Below are 21115 nucleotides of genomic sequence, written 5' to 3'. Positions count from 1 at the left end.
GGAGGGGAGACTGTTGAAATAATGAGTAGCCATCGTGCTTTGATAAAACACAGAAGCGTGAGTGGCAAGTGGTGGGGTATTTATTTTGCACAAACTGTTTGCAGTCTCTGTGTATTTAAAAAGTAAAGAAAGTTGCATCCAGAAGGGTTTTGTTGGAAGGAATACATTTATACTTGGACTGACAATTTCAGTTCTTTTGTTTGGGTTTTTAATTATTTCTGGTCAGAGGTATGTAGCCTTATGATCTGGATATATTTTGCATTAATTTTCCAATGCCTACATTTAATTCCTTGTAAGAGCAGTTCTGTTCAAGTCACTGGCTTTCCTCTGCTCTCATTTAACCCTTCAAACACAATCTTTATAAAGCTAGATTGGTGGTGTTTTACACAACACATTTATTTAATCAACTTACTTTTTTTGAGAAATGACTGTTAGAAACCGACATCGTTTGTGTCAGTGATGTTGAAAGTAGCAGGACAAGAATTGAGTTTCACAGTGGAACTGACTTTGGACCTGGCCTGTAGATTAGTGACACAGTATTTTCTCTATTTTCTTTTGCCCTGTCCTTTGTATGTTGAGCACTTCATTTTGTGACTGGGGGTTGGGGGGAGTGGTCAGTTGAAGTGCTGCTTAACAGGGAACTCTCCCTCCACTCCCATCGATCAGAGGCTCTGCTGGATCCATACTGGAATTTTCCAGGTCACAGAACCCAAGTCTCTGGGGGGTGTGACTGAGATATACTACTTGGTGGGTCTGATTCTGAACTTGATGTGTGTGTTAGTTGTATTTTAAATCAAGCGGTATAAAGACACACACACACACACATTTGCCTCATCCAGTGGACTTTTATAACAAAAGAGAATTTGGATTTCTAATTTACAAATGGCAAATTATTTATCCCTCTCTGGATGCACCAAAGACCAGTAAAGTTTATAGCTTTTCCATCTATATTTATAAAGCAATACTGTATTATAAAAATCAATATTTTTATCACATGCTTGAAATTTTTATTTTATTCTGTTTTAAAATGTGCACTCTAAACATATCAGAACCTTATTTCTTCCTGTGAACTTAAGCTGCCTGCGCACAAAAAAATTTACTGAATGGATAATGCAGTAGAATCCATAGGCTCTTCAAAACTGAAAGAAGAAATGGGGGTGGGGGAAACAAGTTATTTGTCCTGAATTACTGTCCTGGCTTGATGTGGTTGATAGGTACTAAATCACAAAAGAATCCATTCCAGGTATGCATGTCTGGGGGGGCGGGCAGTGTCTAGATTAGAAACTAGATTTTAAGCTTTGCGTGATAGGAGTGTGTCCTCTCCTGTCAGCTGCATTTGTTCTGGATAGAACAGTAGCCTTCAGTACCACCTTCAGTAGCACCAACCCACCACCTTGAGTAACGAGGCAGGAGTTGTTGGGATTCACTGAGTCGGTTTTGAGCATTTTGGAGATTGTAAACAAGATTGGCTAGAACTGTAAATGTTTGTCCTCTGGAATAAGTTCATGGTTCCTTGTCACCTTATACCAGCTATCTTTGGTAGAAGCTACAGCATCCAATTTCCCTGGAAACTATCACATTTTGCAGTGAAAAAATTTTACAATATGAAAAACAAGGCAAAATCTACTTATAAAATTGAAAATGTGAAGCAGAAAAGGATTTGGATTCTATTTGCTAAAAAAAAATTCTTTGCAAAATTGAACTTCTCAAACTAAACATCAACAGTGTCCATGGCAAAATTTTAACTGTTAGCAGGTAGTTTGTGGCAAAGATGGCTAAATAATGAAGCAAATTTGAATTTGTGTATACTAATGAGCTGCTTTTTTCTGTTGAGACTATCATTGTTTGTCTTACCCAAGAGGCAATGACCTGAATTGGATGTCTGAAATATAACTTATGCAGGAATAGTTCTGTAAATACATTTAAATAAACTGTAAAGATATTTAATAAATATAGTATTTATACTAATCTGCGTTAACTCCTCTTAATTTGAACCTTAACTACGTAAGACACCAGCCCTTGGCATTTTGTGGGTCTCTGTCAAGTCCTCATTTCCAAGGCTCTTAGTCATGCCAGCAGTACTCCTTACTTTGTAGCTATCATTTTCTGTCTTTTACTAGTTTATCCCACTTAGCTCTTTTTCACCAGCTGGTTTACTACATCAGTTTAGCTGCCTCAAAAATTCATCAAAATGGACTGATAATTGAATGTAAAATATAGATGTTTTCCCAACTGAGAAGGCTTTTGCATCTTCCAAAAATGGTATGGAATGAAGCCACAAAAAAATCTGGTGTCATTTAAACTTAGCATTCTGTATGCAAATTATAAAACCCAAATTACATACAATTTAATAGTGTGACTATCTCTTCCAGACTTGTGCTGCATCCAGGCAATTATTGGTGAGGGTGCCTTCACAACGTGCACCCCTCTGCCCATTTCAGCGAGTGAACCAGAAACTTCATCGTCTGCAAGGAGACCTCCGGTTACTCTTGGGTACACCTGCTCTCTTTGTAGTCATCCGCCATCGTTAGGACTTTGTGAAATTTCAGTGTTAATCATCAGTGTAAGCATAAGATATGTAAATTTTTAGCCTACAGTGTGAAAGGACTTGAAATTATGTGGGCATTGCCAATTTCCACAAAAAGCTTGGTGAAAGCCCATTTTCATTCACTGAGGAACGTTTTGGGATGAACTTGAGTTTTTATTAGGTTATTGTGGGTAGCTCTGACTCATTGACTAAGCTACAAGAGCCAAATTCATTCTGGTTTTAGTTAGAACTCTGTTCACAGTTCTAAAGTTTACTAATTCACTCTGCCACCTTTGTGTATGAAATCCTCACAAAACGTACAACTGCTTGCCAGTGAAACATTTCCTTGTGATGTGTTGGTTCACAAAGACTCCACAGGAAGATGTTACAGAAGTCAAGAGTTTGTCAGGTTATTCGACTCTAAACAGGTTTGGGGGAGGGAGAGGCAGGCGTAAAATTACATAACAATGGTTTTGTGCCAGATTTTTTAGTCTGTTTGTTCAGGTAGGAAGCTGATTCTCAGACGGACAAAGAACAGAGACATTTGTAATCTACCTCATTTTACTCCAAACCTAGGGTCCCTGGCAGTGGAGGCTGCTGATCTATGTCAGATAACAGAAATAATTTTTTGGCATCAGTTCCATTAGATTCTTTTCTGCATCACACTGCAAAATGTAAAAACCACATATGAAAATCAGAACAATTTAAGGCTACAAAATAAAATTTTACAATACCTAAAAAAACTCCAAAGTGAGGGGGGGTAGCTATTATTTTTATTCCAGACTTTTTTTTCCAGAGATTGTTTTACTTAAAGTATAAAAAGCAATGAACAAAAAAAGTCATGCATTACACGAGAAAAGATTGCATAACTTTTAACTGTCTGAAAGCACCCAAACTCAAATGTTTGCAATCAAATACAAAAGCTACCTACTAGTCACAAGACCACAGGCCATATTGACGCATTCCAAAGAGCTGCTGAAGAAAGTCTAAATACCTTTATAAAAACTGGCAAAGAAAATGCTAAAAGCTCTAGTGTGAATGTGCACTGAATTGGAGAACTAGAATGGGCTTTTTCCCTGCACGGGAAAACTCTTCTGCCTCCAAGTAGCATAATGGAGTTAAAGTAATGTCCACTTAACAAGCAGCTATTTCTAGATATGGCTGTTGAGAAAAGCAGAAACCCATCCCCCATTTCGAGGAAGGCCAAGACAATATCTATATTGACTAAATGTGAAAACGTGTCTGAGGTTGCAAGTGAGCTAGCAAATGGGCTGAGGGCCAATTCAGCCATCATTAAGTGTTAGAATGTGGAAAAACTGCCATCATTCATGTCCTCTTCACTGTCACTTGCTGTTGCCAGACTGTCAAAAGGGTGGTTGAAGCGTTCTTGCTGGTCAGAAGAAACTGCTCCAAAGAACATGCAAGAAAACTGGAGGGAAAGAAGTTACTCCACTGTTTATTCAAGTGAAAGTGCTCGTTAGATGCCCCAGGTACCAGCCCCTTTTCAGAAACTTGGCCAATATGGTCCCCTAACATTAACGGTGATGGTTCATGGAACACCCCAAACCTTCATGACTGGTCCAGCACATCTAAAACAAAACCTTTCCCTGACTTCAAGGCACAGTTTGGGATAAGTGATGTGCTTCTGACTCTTCTAAGCCATTAAAAAAAAATTTTTTTTTAAGTTTATTTATTTGAGAGACAGAGTGGAGGAGGGGCAGAGAGAGAGGGAGTGTAGAGCTCTGTCAGCACAGAGCCCAGTGTGGGGCTCAAATTAACGAACCATGAGACCTGAGCTGAAACCAAGAGTGGGACACTTAACCAACTGAGCCACCTAAGTGCCCCCTGCCTGAGCCATTAAAACTCACACCAAGGCAGTGGGAGACAAAGGGACCTTCTGCGGGCTACTTGACTAATTCATCTTCCCTTTCCCTCCTGCTTCAGCAGAGGCTACCACTCACTCCCAGCTAAGGCCAATCCTTCCCTCCCTGTCTCTGCCTCCCAGGCCTCTCCTCTCTTGAATAGGAATATCACCACTGTAATCAAATGTCACTTATCTCTTTTTTTCTTAATATTTATTTATTTTTGAGAGACAGAGCAAACGGGAGGGGCAGAGAGAGGGAGGCAGAGGATCTGAAGCGGGCTCTGCACTGACAGCAGAGAGCCTGATGTCAGGCTCCAGCTCACCAACCGTGAGACCATGACCTGAGTTGAAGTCAGGCACCTAACCTATGGAGCCACCCAAGCGCCCCTCTCATCTCTAAAATATAAAATAGCCTTATCCCATTCCCCACTTCCAACCGTTGCCTGACCTCTGCTGTAGAGTTGTCTGCATTTCTGTCTCCATTTTCTCATTCTCCTATTCCTCAATCCTATCTGAAAAAGCTGCTGACCCCATCACTTCACAAACTGTTCTTGTGGTCACCCCAAATCACCACATCCTTGTCAATGACCATTTGGGGTCTTGATCCCATTTGATACTCACTGACTCTTCTCATACCTTCCCCCTGCCACACTCTCCTGGTTGCCTTTAGAATTTTCAGCTGGCTCGCCCTCTGAATTGGGGTTTTGCAGTCAGCACTACAGACATTTTGGGGCTGAGGGTTTTTCATCGTGGGGACTGTGCTGTGCGGCAGGGGATGTTGAGCGGCACCCATGGCCTCTATCCACTAGATGCCAGTAGCATTCCCCACCCCCCACCAAACTGCAACATCCAAAAAGCCCCTAGACATCGCTCAGTGTCTTCTGGGGAGCATAACCGCCCGGGTTAAGAACCACTGCTTTAGGGGCACCTTGGTGGTTCAGTCAGCTAAACGTCCGACTCTTGATTTCAGCTCAGGTTATGAGCTCATGGTGTGTGAGATCAAGTCCCATGTTGGGCTCTGTGCTGACAGTGCAGAGCCTGCTTAGGATTCTCTGTCCCTCTCTCTCTGCCCCTACCCCACACTCGCATACTCTCTCTCAAAAATAAATAAACATTAAAAAAAAAAAAAAGACATGGAGCCTGCTTAAGATTCTCTCCTTCTTCTGCCCCTCCGAGGCTCTCATGCACACGCACACCCTCTCTTCCTCCCTCTCTCTCAAAACATAAATAAAAATAATTAAAAATAAATAAATAATTTGCCTCAGTAAAACTGCATCCAAAATAATAAGCTACCTAGAAATAGGCCTAACCAAAGAGGTGAAAGATGTGTACTCTGAAAACTGCAAAGCACTACTGAGAGATTGCAGAGGACACAAAGAAATGGAAAGGCATTCCACGCTCATGGATTGGAAGAATAGATATTGTTAAAATGTCTATACTACCCAAAGCAATCTACTCATTTAGTGCAATTCCTACCAAAACACCAACAGCATTTTTACAAAAATAGAACACACAATCCTAAAGTTTGTATGGAACCACAAAAGACCCTAAATAGCCAAAGCAATCTTGAAAGAAAAGCAAAGCTGGAGGCATCACAATTCCGGACTTCAAGTTAAATTACAAAGCTGTAGTAATCAAAACAGTACGGTACTGGCACAAAACCAGACACAAAGATCAATGGATAGAAAATCCAGAAATAAACCCACAATTACATGGCCAATTAATCTTCGATGAAGGAATATCCGATGGGACAAAGAATGTCTCTTCAACAAATGGAGTTGGGAAAACTGGACCACTTACTTACACCATACACAAAAATAAATCCAAAATGGATTAAAGATCTAAATGGGAGACCTGAAATCACAAAAATCCTAGAAGAAAACACAAGCAGTAACTTCTTTGACACAGGCAGTAGCAACTTCTTTATCGATATGTCTCCTGGGCAAGGGAAACAAAAGCAAAAATAAACTATTGGGACTACATCAAAATAAAAAGCTGCTGCACAGTGCAGGAAACAATCAACAAAACTAAAAGGCAACCTACAGAATGGGGAAGTGGTTTGCAAATGACCTATCCAGTACAGGGGTAGTATCCAAAATATGTAAAGAATTTATGAAACTCGAGCACCTGGGTGACTCAGCTGGTTAAGCATCCGACTCTTGATTTCAGCTCAGGTCATGATCTCATGGTTCATGAGTTTGAACCCCACAACAGACTCCACGCTTACAGTGCAGAGCCTACTTGGGTTCTCTCTTTTTCCCTCTCTCTGCCCCACACCTGCTTCCGTGCTGTCTCTCTCTCTCTCAAAATAAATAAATATTTAAGCAGAAAAAACAACACACTTTTAGGAATTTGCCTTGAAGATACACTTTCGACAATATGAAAATACATGTGTAAAAGTTATTCACTGCAGCTTTGTAACTGCAAAATATAAGGGGGGATTATCTAAATGCCCACATACAAGAGAATGGTTGAATTAATTATGGTACATCACAGGTGAAATACTACACAACTGTTGGGGGGGGGGGGGAAACATAGAAAGTGACAGGGAGTGATTTGCAGTACATACTAGTAGGTGCAAAAAGCCAAGCGGAAAACAGCATGTATAGTATAAGAAAGGAGAAGAAATAAAATATATGCATCTGCTCATTTGTGCAAAACTAACACAAATGATCAATGAAAAACTAATGAGATGTATTCTCTACAAAGGGTACAAAGAAGGGAGTGATGATCCCTTCTTTGTCTCTGCAGAGACGCTTGCATAGTTCTGACTTCTAGTGCTGTTCACAGGTCAGCACTCAAAGACCAAATCAACAAGGATTTGGGGAGAACCAGAATGGAAGACAAGCAAACAAAGGTATCCATATGATGATTAATATAACCATACTGAAATGAGTGAAGGAAGAAACTACCCTACGTAACTTTGAAAAATGGTCTTTTGAATATATACTTTATAGCTAAAGACACAAAAATGTTCACAAATATTATACCTCTGTTAGCAGATTCATTTTTCCAGGGGTATGGGTTAGCAATTCTGAAACTACGTTCTTGGATTGAACAATAAGTAAACGTGTTGTGGATAGTAACAGCCAAGTTTCTCATTGTCAGACAGGAGTTATAAAGAAAAGGGGGTGGTGGTGTTGGACTGGAACTGGAGGTATCATTATGAATGCATGGGTTTTCGTGTACATATGTATGTATGTACACAAATAGATACAAAAATCGATCAGTATGTGTGTATGTGTCAATAAATGCATATGTTTCCTAGTTCTGTCTGCTGAGAGGCCCTAGAAGCAAGGAAACCCAAGTACAAAGGAGCACAAAACCTACTACCCACAAGTTGTTTTTGTCTACCATCCCCAATCAAAGGAACCAGGACTCTGGGAGAAATGGCTGATTCCATTTGGGTTGGAGTCAGAGAAATACAAGTTAAGCCTAGCACACTTTAAATTTCCCAAAAGTAAGTAAGTGCTCAAAAAATGCTGGAGACATGCCAAAGAGATAGTCTCCCAGTGGCCAAATATGGAGAGTTCAAGCAACAAAATAAATGATAGTTATGGATCATTACCCAGAAAGTAATATTAATATCCAAGAGTATTTTGTGATCTAAATAACAATAACAGATGAGGGGAAGGAAAGTTATTAAAGTGCAATTTCACCAGATAATAGAAAAACTACCCACCAAAAAATTACCATTTGTCAAGCATCACAGTAATAACTATTTTAGACCAAAAAAGCATCAATGGATGCTAAAATTAGTAGGCAAAAAGTATGATGAGAAACAGGATATTCATGTAGTTTCAAAGTATCTTCCACCACGACACCTTCAATTACTAACAGAAAAAAGTACCTTTACAGTGGAGAGATCTGGCAGATAACACCTTAATTATATGATAAAAATTAGGATTACCAAGGCAAGTCTCCATCATGTGCCTCCAGATATGATGTAGAAGAACACAGCGTCATTGTGTTGTATTCTTACTAAAAATACACAGCTGAAATTTAACCATGAAGAAACCAGGAAAATTCAAAATCAGGGATATTCTAGTGAAGTGTCAAGGTAAAGAAAGGCAAAACAAGATTTAGAAAATGTTCCAGACTAAAGGAGACTGTTAACATTTAGGGAATCTGGGTAAATGGTATGTGGGAATTATATACTAAATTCTGTGAGTCTGAATTTATTTCAAAATTAAAAAAAAATTGATGTGCATGTGTACAAGTATGAGTGTGTACATATGCACAGAAAAAGTCTTAACAGGTAGAGTAATAATAAAAGTGTTCATAGTGATTATCTCTGAAAATCTCTTATTTGTACTGATTTTTCTCTGATGAACTGATAATTGTACTGTTACACATAAATGTTAGCATTTGGAGAGTCTGCGAGAAGGGTATGTAGGAATTCTTTGTACTAATTTTGCAACTTTTTAGAAGTGAAATTATTTTAAAACGACAAGTTAAAAATAAACGAAACAGGGGCGCCTGGGTGGTGCAGTCGGTTAAGCGTCCCAGCCAGGTCACGATCTCGCGGTCCGTGAGTTCGAGCCCCGCATCAGACTCTGGGCTGATGGCTCGGAGCCTGGAGCCTATTTCCGATTCTGTGTCTCCCTCTCTCTCTGCCCCTCCCCCGTTCATGCTTTGTCTCTCTCTGTCCCAAAAATAAATAAAAAACGTTGAAAAAAAAATAAACGAAACAAACAGGATGGGCCATATTATCGTAAGAATGTCACTAGCACCATAATGGCTACAATTTTAGTCTGGTTCACAGGTGATGGCCCTCTAGTGTGCATGGCAGATAACTGCTAATCAACTAGAGATACAACTTTAGTCATTCTCAGCTTGCCCAACCAAATGACTGACAGGTGGTGTTACTAGAGAGGAAACCTATCTGCCATTCCCGGCGTGGAGTGTGTTCTGTAATGGGGCAAGAGGGAGGGAAGGAGGAGGCCCAGTGAAGAGCATAGGAAATATCTTAGGGACGGTCCCCGAATGCCATTCCGAGGAGTTTAGGTGTAATCTCATGGGAAAAAAGGAATGATCCAAGAATTTTGAAGACAGGAGAGTGACGTGTAAAAATAACATTTAATGAGCGCCGACCATGTGCCAGCTCCATGTATTGGTTCAATTAGTTTCCACAGTTCTAATGGGTAGTATTATTATCTCCATTTTACTGATAAAAAAAAAAAAAAAAAAAAACTAAGACAAAGAGGAGTAACTTGTCCTAGTCACACAGCTAGTAAGTGGCAAGCAGGGATGTGAACCCAGGAACTCTAAATCTGGAGCCAGCACTCTGAACCCCTGTACTCCATCCTCAGCTAGAAGGTTTGCACAAAATCTTCTAAAATACTTTGAGGAGAACCAGAGTGCAGGGGAATGGAGGCATGGAGGCCAACTTGAAGGCTCACAGTAGTTTGGGAGGAAGATGGTATGGGGATAAATACTTAACCATATTGGAATTTCAGTTTTGCAGGAATTTGCCACATTAAGGCAAATAATTCCCTTTAAAAATAGAATTTCCTTTTTAGAATTTAAGTGACATGATGGGAAATTTGAAGAAGAGTACCTGTAATGGTGCTCATGGAGCTTACAGTTCTTTATACATGTCACTTTCCCTACTGAGGAAACGGGCAATCTTAGTGAATTTCAGGGAGGTGAAGCAGTCAGAAAATGTTTTTGTGTCGTTATCTGTGAAAAAGTAAGCACATAACGTGTGACCAAAAAAAGGAGGGGGAAAACACTTTCATATAATCAAAGGACAAATTTCTGTTTTCACTTTATGGCCAAGCTAGGAATACAGAAGAGAAAACTGTCAACTGCTAGGAATGTAACAGGTATTCAGTAAACACTTATAGGGCACCTAGGTGGCTCAGTGGGTTGAGTTCCGACTTCAGCTCAGGTCGTGATCTCACAGTCTGTGAGTTCAAGCCCCGCATTGGGCTCTGTGCTGACAGCTCAGAACTTGGAGCTTGCTTCGGATCTTGTGTTTCCCTCTCTCTCTGCCCCTCCCATGCTCATGCTCTGTCTCTCTGTCTCTCTCTCTCTCTCTCTCTCTCTCTCAAAAATAAAATAAACATTAAAAATTTTTAAAGAGGGGTGCCTGGGTGGCTCAGTTGGTTAAGCGTCCAACTTCGGCTCAGGTCATGATCTCAAGGTCAGTAGATTTAAGCCCCATGTTGGGCTCTGTGCTGACAGCCTGGAGCCTGCTTCAGACTCTGTGTCTCCCTCTCTCTGTGCCCCTCCCCCGCTCAAGTTCTGTCTCTCAAAAATAAATAAATGTTAAAATTTTTTTTTAATTTTTTAAAGAAAAAAATAAACACTCATAGCATCAAACTGAATAATAAATGGAGTTTACAACCCAATTTTACTATTCTAAAAATCTTTTATACAGCATAAAAGATAGCAACTTTTACAAATATTCTTTCTCCCTTCAATTTTCTAATTCTAAGAAACTCATATTTCCAGTAAAAGAAGCTTGAATAAAACATTAATGTAAACATGTTAAATTGGGACTGGTATTTCAGATACTTCAGTTTTCTAATAAATCCTATTTATCTTCAGCTCAATAGATATAATAAGGTTTAACACAACAGCACTCCATAAAGCTTATTATCCACCAAGTACAATGTTGGTAATACAAATGTTATTAGCTGGGACTCCACTATGAAAAAATTTATGATGTTTGTTGGGATGAAATTTGTATTTGTACTACAATGAGTAAAGGGTTTCCCAGCCAAATTTGAAAACTAAAATGAGGACACTTATTTTAGAAAAGAAATTATATGACTTTAACAAAGTATTTGTACTCACAGATAAGTATCTTGTAAGAAATCATAATTTATTCTTTTAAACAAGTGACCCAAATCTCTACTTGAATATACTTTGTTACTCAATGAGCAATTTTTAACTCTTTTGTACGGACAGCCTATATAAGTCAGTCTTTGCACCATCTCAGACTGGTTTCACCTCTGCCCTATCAAAAAGTAAGGATGAACTAAATTCAGGATATTGGGGTGAGCTTGGGCAAGGAGACTGCAAAAGGAGACAGATGATGAGAATTCCTGACTGAGACACGGTCGGGTCGGTCGCGTCTCAACGCTTTCCCTTTACCTTCCTCAGATACGGAGACCCCGGCACCTCCTCCGTGTCGCTGACGCTGCTTTCCGACACTTCACTCCTGTCTCCATTCGCTCTTTTCATTATGGGGCTGCCACAGTTTTCCAGTGCAGAGACATCTGTGAGAGTCTCCTTCGGATAAAGCCTTTTAGGTGCTACTTTTCTCAGGATACATTCTGGGGCCTTGCTGGTTACATTTTTACCAGCCTCTGAATTTGAACTCAGCGGCTCTGACCTGAGGTATTAAGAGATTAAATGAACAAACTGTTTGCCTGGAAATATATATTTTCATATAACTGATGAAGCAATATGGGATGACAGTGATAACACTGGTTTAGAGAATATATTGAAACAACACAGAACTAGTTGTTGAAAGTTAAAATTTACATATATGATTATTTAGAAATTCTCCCTACAGATTCAAATTCTTCAGTAAAGCAACCCAGCGTGCATGAGACAAACCTGTGATGTAGTAACAGGACCAAAAGTTAGGAAAAAAGTCAAATACTAAACATCTGTATGATAATATTTTATACAGTCAATAAAAATCATGTTTCCAGGGCCACCTGGCCAACTCAGTCTGTAGAGCATGTGACTCTTGATCTCACGGTTGTGAGTTGGGGCCCCATGTTGTATGCAGAAATTACTTAGAAATAAAATCTTAAAGAAAAACCATGTTTCCGAATCATAATCAGTGATACTGGAACATATTCACAATATATTCTGTGGGGGAAAAACAAGATACAAAACTACATATGCTATATGATCCTGATCTTATTTTAAAACGCAAGTATATGCAAAATAAGAAAAAAAAAAAGGTGAGGCAAATGTTAGCAGTGGCTATCTCTAGGTAGTGCAATTTTGATTATCTTCTTTCTACTTTTCTGTATTTTCCAAATTTCCCATAGTACCTTTAAGCTACTTTTACAGTGAAGAACCCTGCACCAAAAAAAAAAAAAAAAGTTACTAAGAGACAAAAAAAAAGGAAAGAAAAACAATGGCTGTCTCCTTGTCTGAGAAAAAGAGTTCTAGGCAGTGAATAAAAACTGTCTGGTGAAGCTTAACACCATATCCCTCCTAAAAAATGACTACCAAAAATGGAAATGAGTTTTGGGTAGTAACAAAGATAAACCAAAACTATTGAATTCTGATCAGAACAGAAAAAGCAAATTTCTAACACATGACTGAGGATATCTCAATGCTAGTTAGGTCCTACCATAGCTCTTCCTGATTCAGTCAATCTGATCTAATGTTTTGTTCCTCGACTGTTTCCTAAATGAATGCCGATGAATTATTTCAGAATAAGATTGCAATGGCTTTTTCCCAAACAATAAAGACGTTGAAACATTGGCCTTACCTTTTTTGTTTTTGGGAAAGACACAGTGACTGCGGAGAAGATGCTCTACTTGGCTCATCAGCTAATGTAGCCAAAATAAAGTTAGCTTCCAATAACATATCATCAATACTTAAAGCCATAGGTCTAAAAAAAGGCAAAGTCAGAGCAAACATCATACACATTTTCTGATGGACACTGGGAAAACATTAAAAAAATGGCACTTAATTCAAGAGTAAAAGGAGATCATAGAAGTAGAAGTCCTTTTTGTCTTTTCACAAAGTTAACGCAGTCCTAAGGGCTGAACGGACCTTAGACATCATCAGATCTAATTTCATCTATCCTAACCTAATCTCACTTGAAATTTTAGTTCTGAAATACCATAGAAAATATCATAGCTTCATAGAGATTAGACTTATTTAAGCCATGTATAATTTTCTAATTAGGCAATTTATTTGGCACGATGTCAAATTTATACGTGTTTTCACTCTGCAGAATATATCTTTCTCAATTACCAATTAAAAAATGCCCTGTTATGGCATCCTTCAAAATTCTAGTTTGATAAGTGTTGCTGATAAAGTAAGCAATTCCTGAGGTGTGAATTAACTGCAAAGCGATCCAAAGGGTTTTATTATTGATATATAACAACAATTAAAAAAAAAAAAACTCAGAAAACTTCCCAAGGACTTACTTCCCAGGAAAATCAAAATGAATGGCTATAGGAGCATGTGTAGCTTCTGAAAACGTCAGTATTCCCTGAAAGAAAATAAGAAGAAAAATAGTTGAAATCTTTATTTAAAAATTACCAGTGAAATTTTGACACAAATTTTTGTTTACCTTCAATTCTTTGAAGCAAAATGTTATTTCACTATCAACTCCAATTTGAAAGAAGTCAAACTCATCTGGGCCAACAAACATCTCACTGTACACAGAACTGGTCAAATCTGTTCGATATTATAGGAAAATAAAGAATAAAATTAGTTCCAGAGGTACTTGTGAAGTTTTTTTTAAAATTTTTTTTTTTTTTTTTTTTGAGAGAGAGAGAGCGCATGTGTGAGCATGGAAACACAGAGAGATGGAGAGAGAGAATCCCAAGCTGGTTCCACACTGTCAGCACAGAGCCCAATGTGGGGCTCGATCTCACAAACTGTGAGATCATGACCTGAGCTGAAATCAAGAGTCGGATGCTTAACCCACTGAGCCACCCAGGCACCCCATTTGTTAAATTTTAATATAAAAATACAACTGTAAGTGGTAGATTAAAAATAGCCACAAGTCCTTTGACATCCCTTCATTGAGAGATGGGGTCTATGTCTATGTCCCCCTCTCCTGAATTTGGGTAGGAGGGCTCTCTGACTACTGCGACCAATAGGATATGGCGCTATAGGTGAAATGACCTGGTGCTGGTTTCTGAAGAGACTGGCAACTTCTACTTCCTCTATTCTCTATCCCCTTCCTCTATCCTATAACAATCACTCTTGGAACTCAGCCACCATGCTGAGTTCATGCTATATGAAGTCCAAGTTAATGGAGAGGCCATATCTATGCAGTCACTCTGGTTAACGGCCCAACTGTGTTCCCAAGATCAACTACCAGACATCTTGGATGTCTTCATATGATTCCAGACCCAGCCGCTATCTAACTACAATTGCATGAAAGACCCCCAAGTGAGAACTGTCTAGCTGAGCCTCATAAACCCACAGAAACATAAGTGACAAGAATAAATTATTTTTTCACTGCAAAAATGTTTGATATAAATGCTCAGAAATATATACACACACACGAGTACCTTTTCTTCCATTTTCTTTTTACACCTTACTTGAAGTGTAATTAACATACACTGTTATATTAGTTTCACATATATAATAATTCAACAATTCTATACATTCCTCAGTATTCATCAGTATAAGTGTATTCTTAATCCCCTTTATCTATATCAACCATCCCCCTACTTACCTTCCCTCTGCCAACCACTGGTTTGTTCTCTATACTTACGAGAATGGGCAAGGGGCGCCTGGGTGGCTCAGTTGGTTAATTGTCCAACTTCAGTTCAGGTCATGATCTCACAGTTTGTGGGTTCAAGCCCCACATCGGGCTCTGTGCTGACAGCTCAGAGCTCAGAGCCTGGAGCCTGCTTGGGATTCTGTGTTTCATTCTCTCTCTGCCCCTCCCCCACTTGTGCTCTGTCTCTGTCTCTCAAAAATAAACGTAAAAAAAAAAAAATTTTTTTTTTTAAAAAGAGAGAGAATGCTGGGGCACCTGGGTGGCTCAGTCAGTTAAGTCTTTGGCTCAGGTCATGATATCACAGCTCATGAGTTCAAGCCCCACATTGGGCTCTGCCTGGAGCCTGCTTCAGATTCTGTGTCTCCCTCTCTCTCTGCCCACCCCTGCTTGTGCTCTGTCTCTCTCTCTCCTTCAAAAATAAATAAACATTAAAAAAAATAAAAGAGAATGCTTTTTGTTTGTTTCTCTTCTTTGTTCGTTCATTTGTTTCTTAAATTCCACATGAGTGAAATCATATAGTATTTGTCCTTCTCTGATTGATTTATTGCATTTAGCATTATATCCTTTAGGTACACACAAGTTGTTTTAAATGGAAAAATTTCATTCTTTTTTATGGCTGAGTAATATTACATTATATACATACCGCATCTTCTTTATCCATTCGTCTATGGATGGACTTGGGTTGCTTCCGAATCTTGGCTGTTCTAAATAATGCTACAGTGAACACAGGGGTGCATATATCTTTCCAAGTCAGTGTTTACATTTCCTTTGGGTAAATACCCAATAGTGGAATTATTGGATCATATTGTATTTGGGTTTTTTTTTTTAAGTTTATTTAAGAGAGAGAGAGAGACAGCAAGCACAAGCAGCGAAGGTGCAGAGAGAGAGGTAGAGAGAAGATCCCAAGCACAGAGCCCGAGACAGGGCTCAATCTCACAAACCATGAGACCATGACCTGAGCTGAAATCAAGGGTCGGACGCTTAACCAACTGAGCCACCCACATGCCCCTAGTATTTCAATTTTTAATTTTTTCAGGAAACTCTATACTATTTTACACAGAGGCTGCACCAATTTATATTCTCACCATCAGTGCACAAGAGTTCTTTTTTCTCAACATCCTATCCTCGCCAACACTTATTTCTATGTTTTTTATTTTAGCCATTCTGACAGCTTTAAGATGATTATCTCATTGTGTGTTGTGTTTTTTTTTTCTTTAAAGGAAGACAGACTACCACATGCAGCACCTCATTTGTATGTGTCTCAAGTCTTGGAAGCTTGACTACCCAAGTTCTCCTGCAAAAGGACGGTGAGAGCTTGTTTGAAGGTTGTAGCAGGGGAGAGCAGCTACTTGTATACCGTTGACCAAAGAACAGTCCTCTATCAGGGAAGGTCATCCTCTTCAACTGAGCACACAGCTTCTGGAGGGACACACATCAAGCAGTAAGGGAGGAAGGGGACACCTGCCTAGCCAGACAGATTAGCCAAATCAACCCTGGCAATGGATGGGGTGACAGATGTTGCAGCCAGGTCACCCTCACATCCTCATTGTGGTTTTGATTTGCATTTCCCTGCTGATGAGCGATGTTGAGCATCTTTTCATATGTCTGTGGCCATCTGTATGCCTTCTTTGGAAAAATGGGTATTTAGGTCCTCTGCCCTTTTTTTACTGAATTACTTTTAATAGCTTCACAGTATTTCATTACTTTCACTCAACCAATCTTCTGTCATTAAATCTAAAGTATACAAGGAGATGTCCCAAACTATTAAAACTGCTTACTTCTGGATAGTGGGATTTCAGGTGACTTTTTTTTTTTTAGTGTTTGTGTTTTTTATTTTCTTCAATGGACATGAATTATGTAAGAACAAAGGATAAACAGTATATACTTTTTAAAAGGATCAAACACTACCCTAAAAATACATTATTATCAAACAAGAAGGCTCATGTCACTCCCAGTGTACTAGTACAGAGTAAGTTTAATAATAAACAGATGGGGCTCAGGAGTTAAGCATCCAACTTTGGCTCAGGTCATGATCTCACAGTTCATGGGTTCGAGCCCCGCATCAGGCTCTGTGCTGACAACTCGGAGCCTGAAGCCTGCTTCAGATTCTGTGTCTCCCACTCTCTCTGTCCCTCCCCCACTTGCACTCTGTCTCTGTCTCTCAAAAATGAATGAATGTTTAAAAAAACTTAAAAAATAAAATGAATAATTGGGTCTCCAATTGCTACTTGTGCCCATAAGTCCCCAGTCAACCATAACTATAACTACTCATTAGAAAGCTTCTCACAAGGGACAGTGTCTCCTGGTGAGACACAATGGCCATCTTTATTCAGAAATGGCACTACGGAATATAAAACAGACGCTTTTACTAGAATAAGCATATATTTTCCAAATCATGCACTTCTGGGTGTCAAAAAACAATGCTAGATAAGACTTCAGAGAAACAATAATAACACAGTGGTATTGGGCCTGTGCCTTGAAGCCTACATTCAGATAATATTCCAGCACTACTAACTGTGTGACACCAGGCAAGTCACTTAGTTTCTCTGTGCTTCATATTCTTCACATGGAAAAATGGGCATAATAGTACCCACATCACAGAGTTGTTACAAATATTACATGAATTCACAACTGGAAACCGTTTAGAAAAGAACATGGCACCAACTAAATACCACAAAAGTCATCTGATCCAATTTTAGCCCTGGTTCTACTGGTTTTTCACTTCAAATAATACAATTCCCTCCCTTCATATTCTTTACTGCTATCTCTCTCTCTCTCTCTCTCTCTCTCTCTCACACACACATACACACACACACACACACACACAATTACCCAAAATTAAAGAGTCTCAAACAGCTTGTGTCCGAAAGACCCTAGTCAATTTTCTTGGTAGCAAAACTCCCAATTTAATCATGCCTTAGTTTCTCCATTAAATCCAGGTAACTCTTGGAAGAGCTGACTTAAGATGTAGTCACATTTTCTGCCGTGTGTATTTGCCATCTGGAATATCTTACATCTCTAATTTGGAGCTACTTTTTCTTCTTAGGTGATCAAAGATAATCTCAATTGGATTGCTCCCTCTTAATTTTTTTTTTTTTGTGTGTGCCAAACACAAAGGGTGATAAAAGATGAAAAACAGGGGCACCTGGTTGGCTTTTTGGAAAAGCATGCAACTCTTGATCTTGGGGTTGTGAGTTTGAGCCCCACAGTGGATGTAGAAATTACTAAAAACAAAACAAAACAAAAAAAACTTTAAAAAAAAGATGAAAAACAGATCTTAAAATCTTAACTGAAGATATACTTTTCTCAGTAACCATTCTCCTAATTGTATATTTTTAAATCTTTTTTAATGTTTATTTTTGAGAGACAGTGAACATGCATGCCCATGCTCTTGTGGGGGAGGGGCAGAGAGAGAGGGAGACACAGAATCCAAACCAGGCTCCAGGCTCTGAGCTGGCAGCACAGAGCCTGATGCAAGGGTCTAACTAATGAACCATGAGATCATGACCTGAGCTGAAGTCGAATGTTTAACCAACTAAGCCACCCAGGCACCCCACCATTCTCCTAATTTTAAAACACCTGAATTTCCAAAAACAAACTCAACATGGATGAAAGACCTAAATGTAAGACAGGAAACAATCAAAATCCTAGAGGAGAAAGCAGGCAAAAACCTCTTTGACCTTGGCCACAGCAACTTCTTACTCAACAGGTCTCCAGAAGCAAGGGAAACCAAAGCAAAAATGAAATATTGGGACTTCATCAAAATAAAAAGCTTCTGCACAGCGAAGGAAACAATCAGCACAACCAAAAGTCAACCGACAGAATGGAAGAAGATATTTGCAAATGACATATCAGATAAAGGGTTAGTATGCAAAATCCATAAAGAACTTAGCAAACTCAACACCCAAAAAAACAAATAATAAGTGAAGAAATGTGCAAAAGACATGAATAGACACTTCTCCAAAGAAGACATCCAGATGGCCAACTGACACATGAAAAAATGCTCAACATCACTCATCATCAGGGAAATACAAATCAAAATCACAATGAGATACCACCTCACAGCTGTCAGAATGGCTAACATTAACAACTCAGGCAACGACAGATGTTGGCGAGGATGTGGAGAAAAAGGATCTCTTTTGCACTGCTGGTGGGAATGCAAACTGATGCAGCCACTCTGGAAAACAATATGGAGGTTCCTCAAAAAATGAAAAATAGAACTACCCTACGACCCAGCAATTGCACTACTAGGTATTTATCCAAGGGATACAGTTGTGCTGTTTCGAAGGGGCACATGCACTCCGATGTTTACAGTAGCGCTATCAACAATAGCCAAAGTATGGAAAGAGCCCAAATGTCCATCTATGGATGAATGTATAAAGAAGATGTGGTATATATATACAATGGGGTATTACTCGGCAATCAAAAAGAATCTTGTCATTTGAAACTGTGTGGATGGAACTAGAAGGTACTATGCTAAGCGAAATTAGAGAAAGACAAATATATTATTTCACTCACATGAAGAATTTAAGATACAAAACAGATGAACATAAGGGAAGGGAAGCAAAAATAATATAAAAACAAGGAGGGGAACAAAACATAAAAGACTCTTAAATATAGAAAACAAACAGAGAGTTGCCAGAGGGGGTGCGAGAGGGGGGATAAGCTAAATGGGTTAAGAGGCATTAAGGAATCTACTCCTGAAATCATTGTTGCACTATATGCTAGCTTGGATATAAATTAAAAAATCAATTAATTAATATAAAAATAAAACAACCTGAATTTCAAAGCCAAATATTTTAATTATTGGTTATGTTCCATTTCCTGGATCTCTCAAAAATTTTAATGATCTTTCTACATCTTACTGCTTTTTAGACAAGAATAAATGTCATGCCACTAATGTTTACTGTGGTCAGTAATCAAGAAAATCAGGAAGTGACATTCCATGCAAGTGCCCTGACAGATGTAGTCCTTACCCACTGGTTCGTCACTGGAACTCTTAAGGCAAACACTGAGTGGGGTAACAGCAAGAGTAACTTCTTCTTGACTTGATGTGAAAAGAACAATTGCCTCAGCAAGCACTCTACAAAATGTAAAGAAAAGTACTACGTTATTTGAAAAACAAGCAGAAAAAAAAGTCTTATTAAATAAGACTCAAATCTTTAATCTGGAAATAAACAGGTTAGTCAGGATAGATTTTTAAAAACTTACCAAAAAAAACCACAAAAACGTATTTTCTTTTTTCTATGTGAGCTGCAATATTTTTAGTGTATTTTAAAATGGCAACTTCATTTGCAGGCCAAGAAAATAGTAAAATATATTCTTAGTAAGACATGTGAAAACTGCAAGATAAACCAGACACTGGAAGAAAATGTTATTAATTCTATGTTTTTATATGATCAATATATATTTGTAATGGCCTGCAATCATACGCCTAAGGGAGATATAAGAAAACAGAGCTGTTCAAATAGAACCTGCTGGAGACCCAGGTGAGGGTAGAGGTTTACAAACAGCCTGCTGCCTATATTCTCTTTCCCATTGTTATTTGTCCTACATTATACCTATACTTTCAAGGTTGTCTTGATATCCCAAATGCTCTTTTATCCTGGGGCTCCCTTTTTAAAAACAGCTTTATTGATACAGAATTCACATACTGTACAATTCACAGATTTAAAGTTTTAATTTGTATTTCCCTAACTACTAATGATGGTGAGCACCTTTTCATGTGCTTTTCAGCCATTTGTATATCTTCTTTGGCAAAATATCTATTCAAATCCTTTGCCAGCTCTTAATTATGTTATCTTTTTATTATTGCATTACAACTTCTGGGATACTTTTTAAATTGAGGTGTTGTTAGATAAAAAATGAGATTCTTAGAATTTATGTGATGTTGATGTTAACCTGATGCTAGACATTAGCTCAGCAGTGTTTCTGGACGCCAAAATGTCAGGAACACCTGCCAAATTCATCTAGCAACTTTTCCAGTGTTGGGGGGAGGTGTTTTATAAGATACCAAATAACCTGACGTTAAAAAATGACAACAGCGGCGCCTGGATGGCTCAGCCGGTTGCGTCCATCTTCGGCTCAGGTCATGATGTCATGGTTCGTGGGTTGAGCCGTGCTGACAGCTCAGAGCCTGGAGCCTGCTTCAGATTCTGTGTCTCTGTCTCTCTCTGCCCCTCCCCCCCTTCAAAAGTAAATAAACATTAAAAAAATTTTTTAAAGACTCAGAAGGCAATATATAAATGCAAAGTATTATTAGGTAATATATTTCTAT

The 21115-nt window shown here is 38.8% G+C and overlaps 1 protein-coding gene across 7 annotated transcripts in view; it reads right to left on the bottom strand.

The window, feature by feature from the left end:
* Nucleotides 1-1113: 1113 nt before the first annotated feature.
* The window catches only part of RAD9B (RAD9 checkpoint clamp component B), a 31644-nt gene continuing 11642 nt past the window's right edge, over nt 1114-21115 (bottom strand). For 5 of the 7 annotated variants that reach the window (XM_015063756.3, XM_015063755.3, XM_027044177.2 and 2 more), the window contains 6 exons: nt 19815-19921; nt 13672-13778; nt 13526-13590; nt 12859-12981; nt 11496-11736; nt 3687-3956 (listed from right to left, as the gene is read on the bottom strand). In XM_015063756.3, coding sequence (XP_014919242.3) covers nt 3828-3956; nt 11496-11736; nt 12859-12981; nt 13526-13590; nt 13672-13778; nt 19815-19921 — 772 coding nt within the window. In that variant the 3' untranslated portion in view covers nt 3687-3827. Of the gene's footprint in view, nt 3193-3686; nt 3957-8301; nt 8387-11495; nt 11737-12858; nt 12982-13525; nt 13591-13671; nt 13779-19814; nt 19922-21115 lie in introns of those variants that run through there. The other 2 variants (XR_008291821.1, XM_053206436.1) reach the window with 2 other exon arrangements.

Source organism: Acinonyx jubatus, chromosome D3 (assembly GCF_027475565.1).
Source record: "Acinonyx jubatus isolate Ajub_Pintada_27869175 chromosome D3, VMU_Ajub_asm_v1.0, whole genome shotgun sequence".
Taxonomy (NCBI): Eukaryota; Metazoa; Chordata; class Mammalia; order Carnivora; family Felidae; genus Acinonyx; species Acinonyx jubatus.
This window is presented reverse-complemented; position numbering and strand designations above follow the sequence as displayed.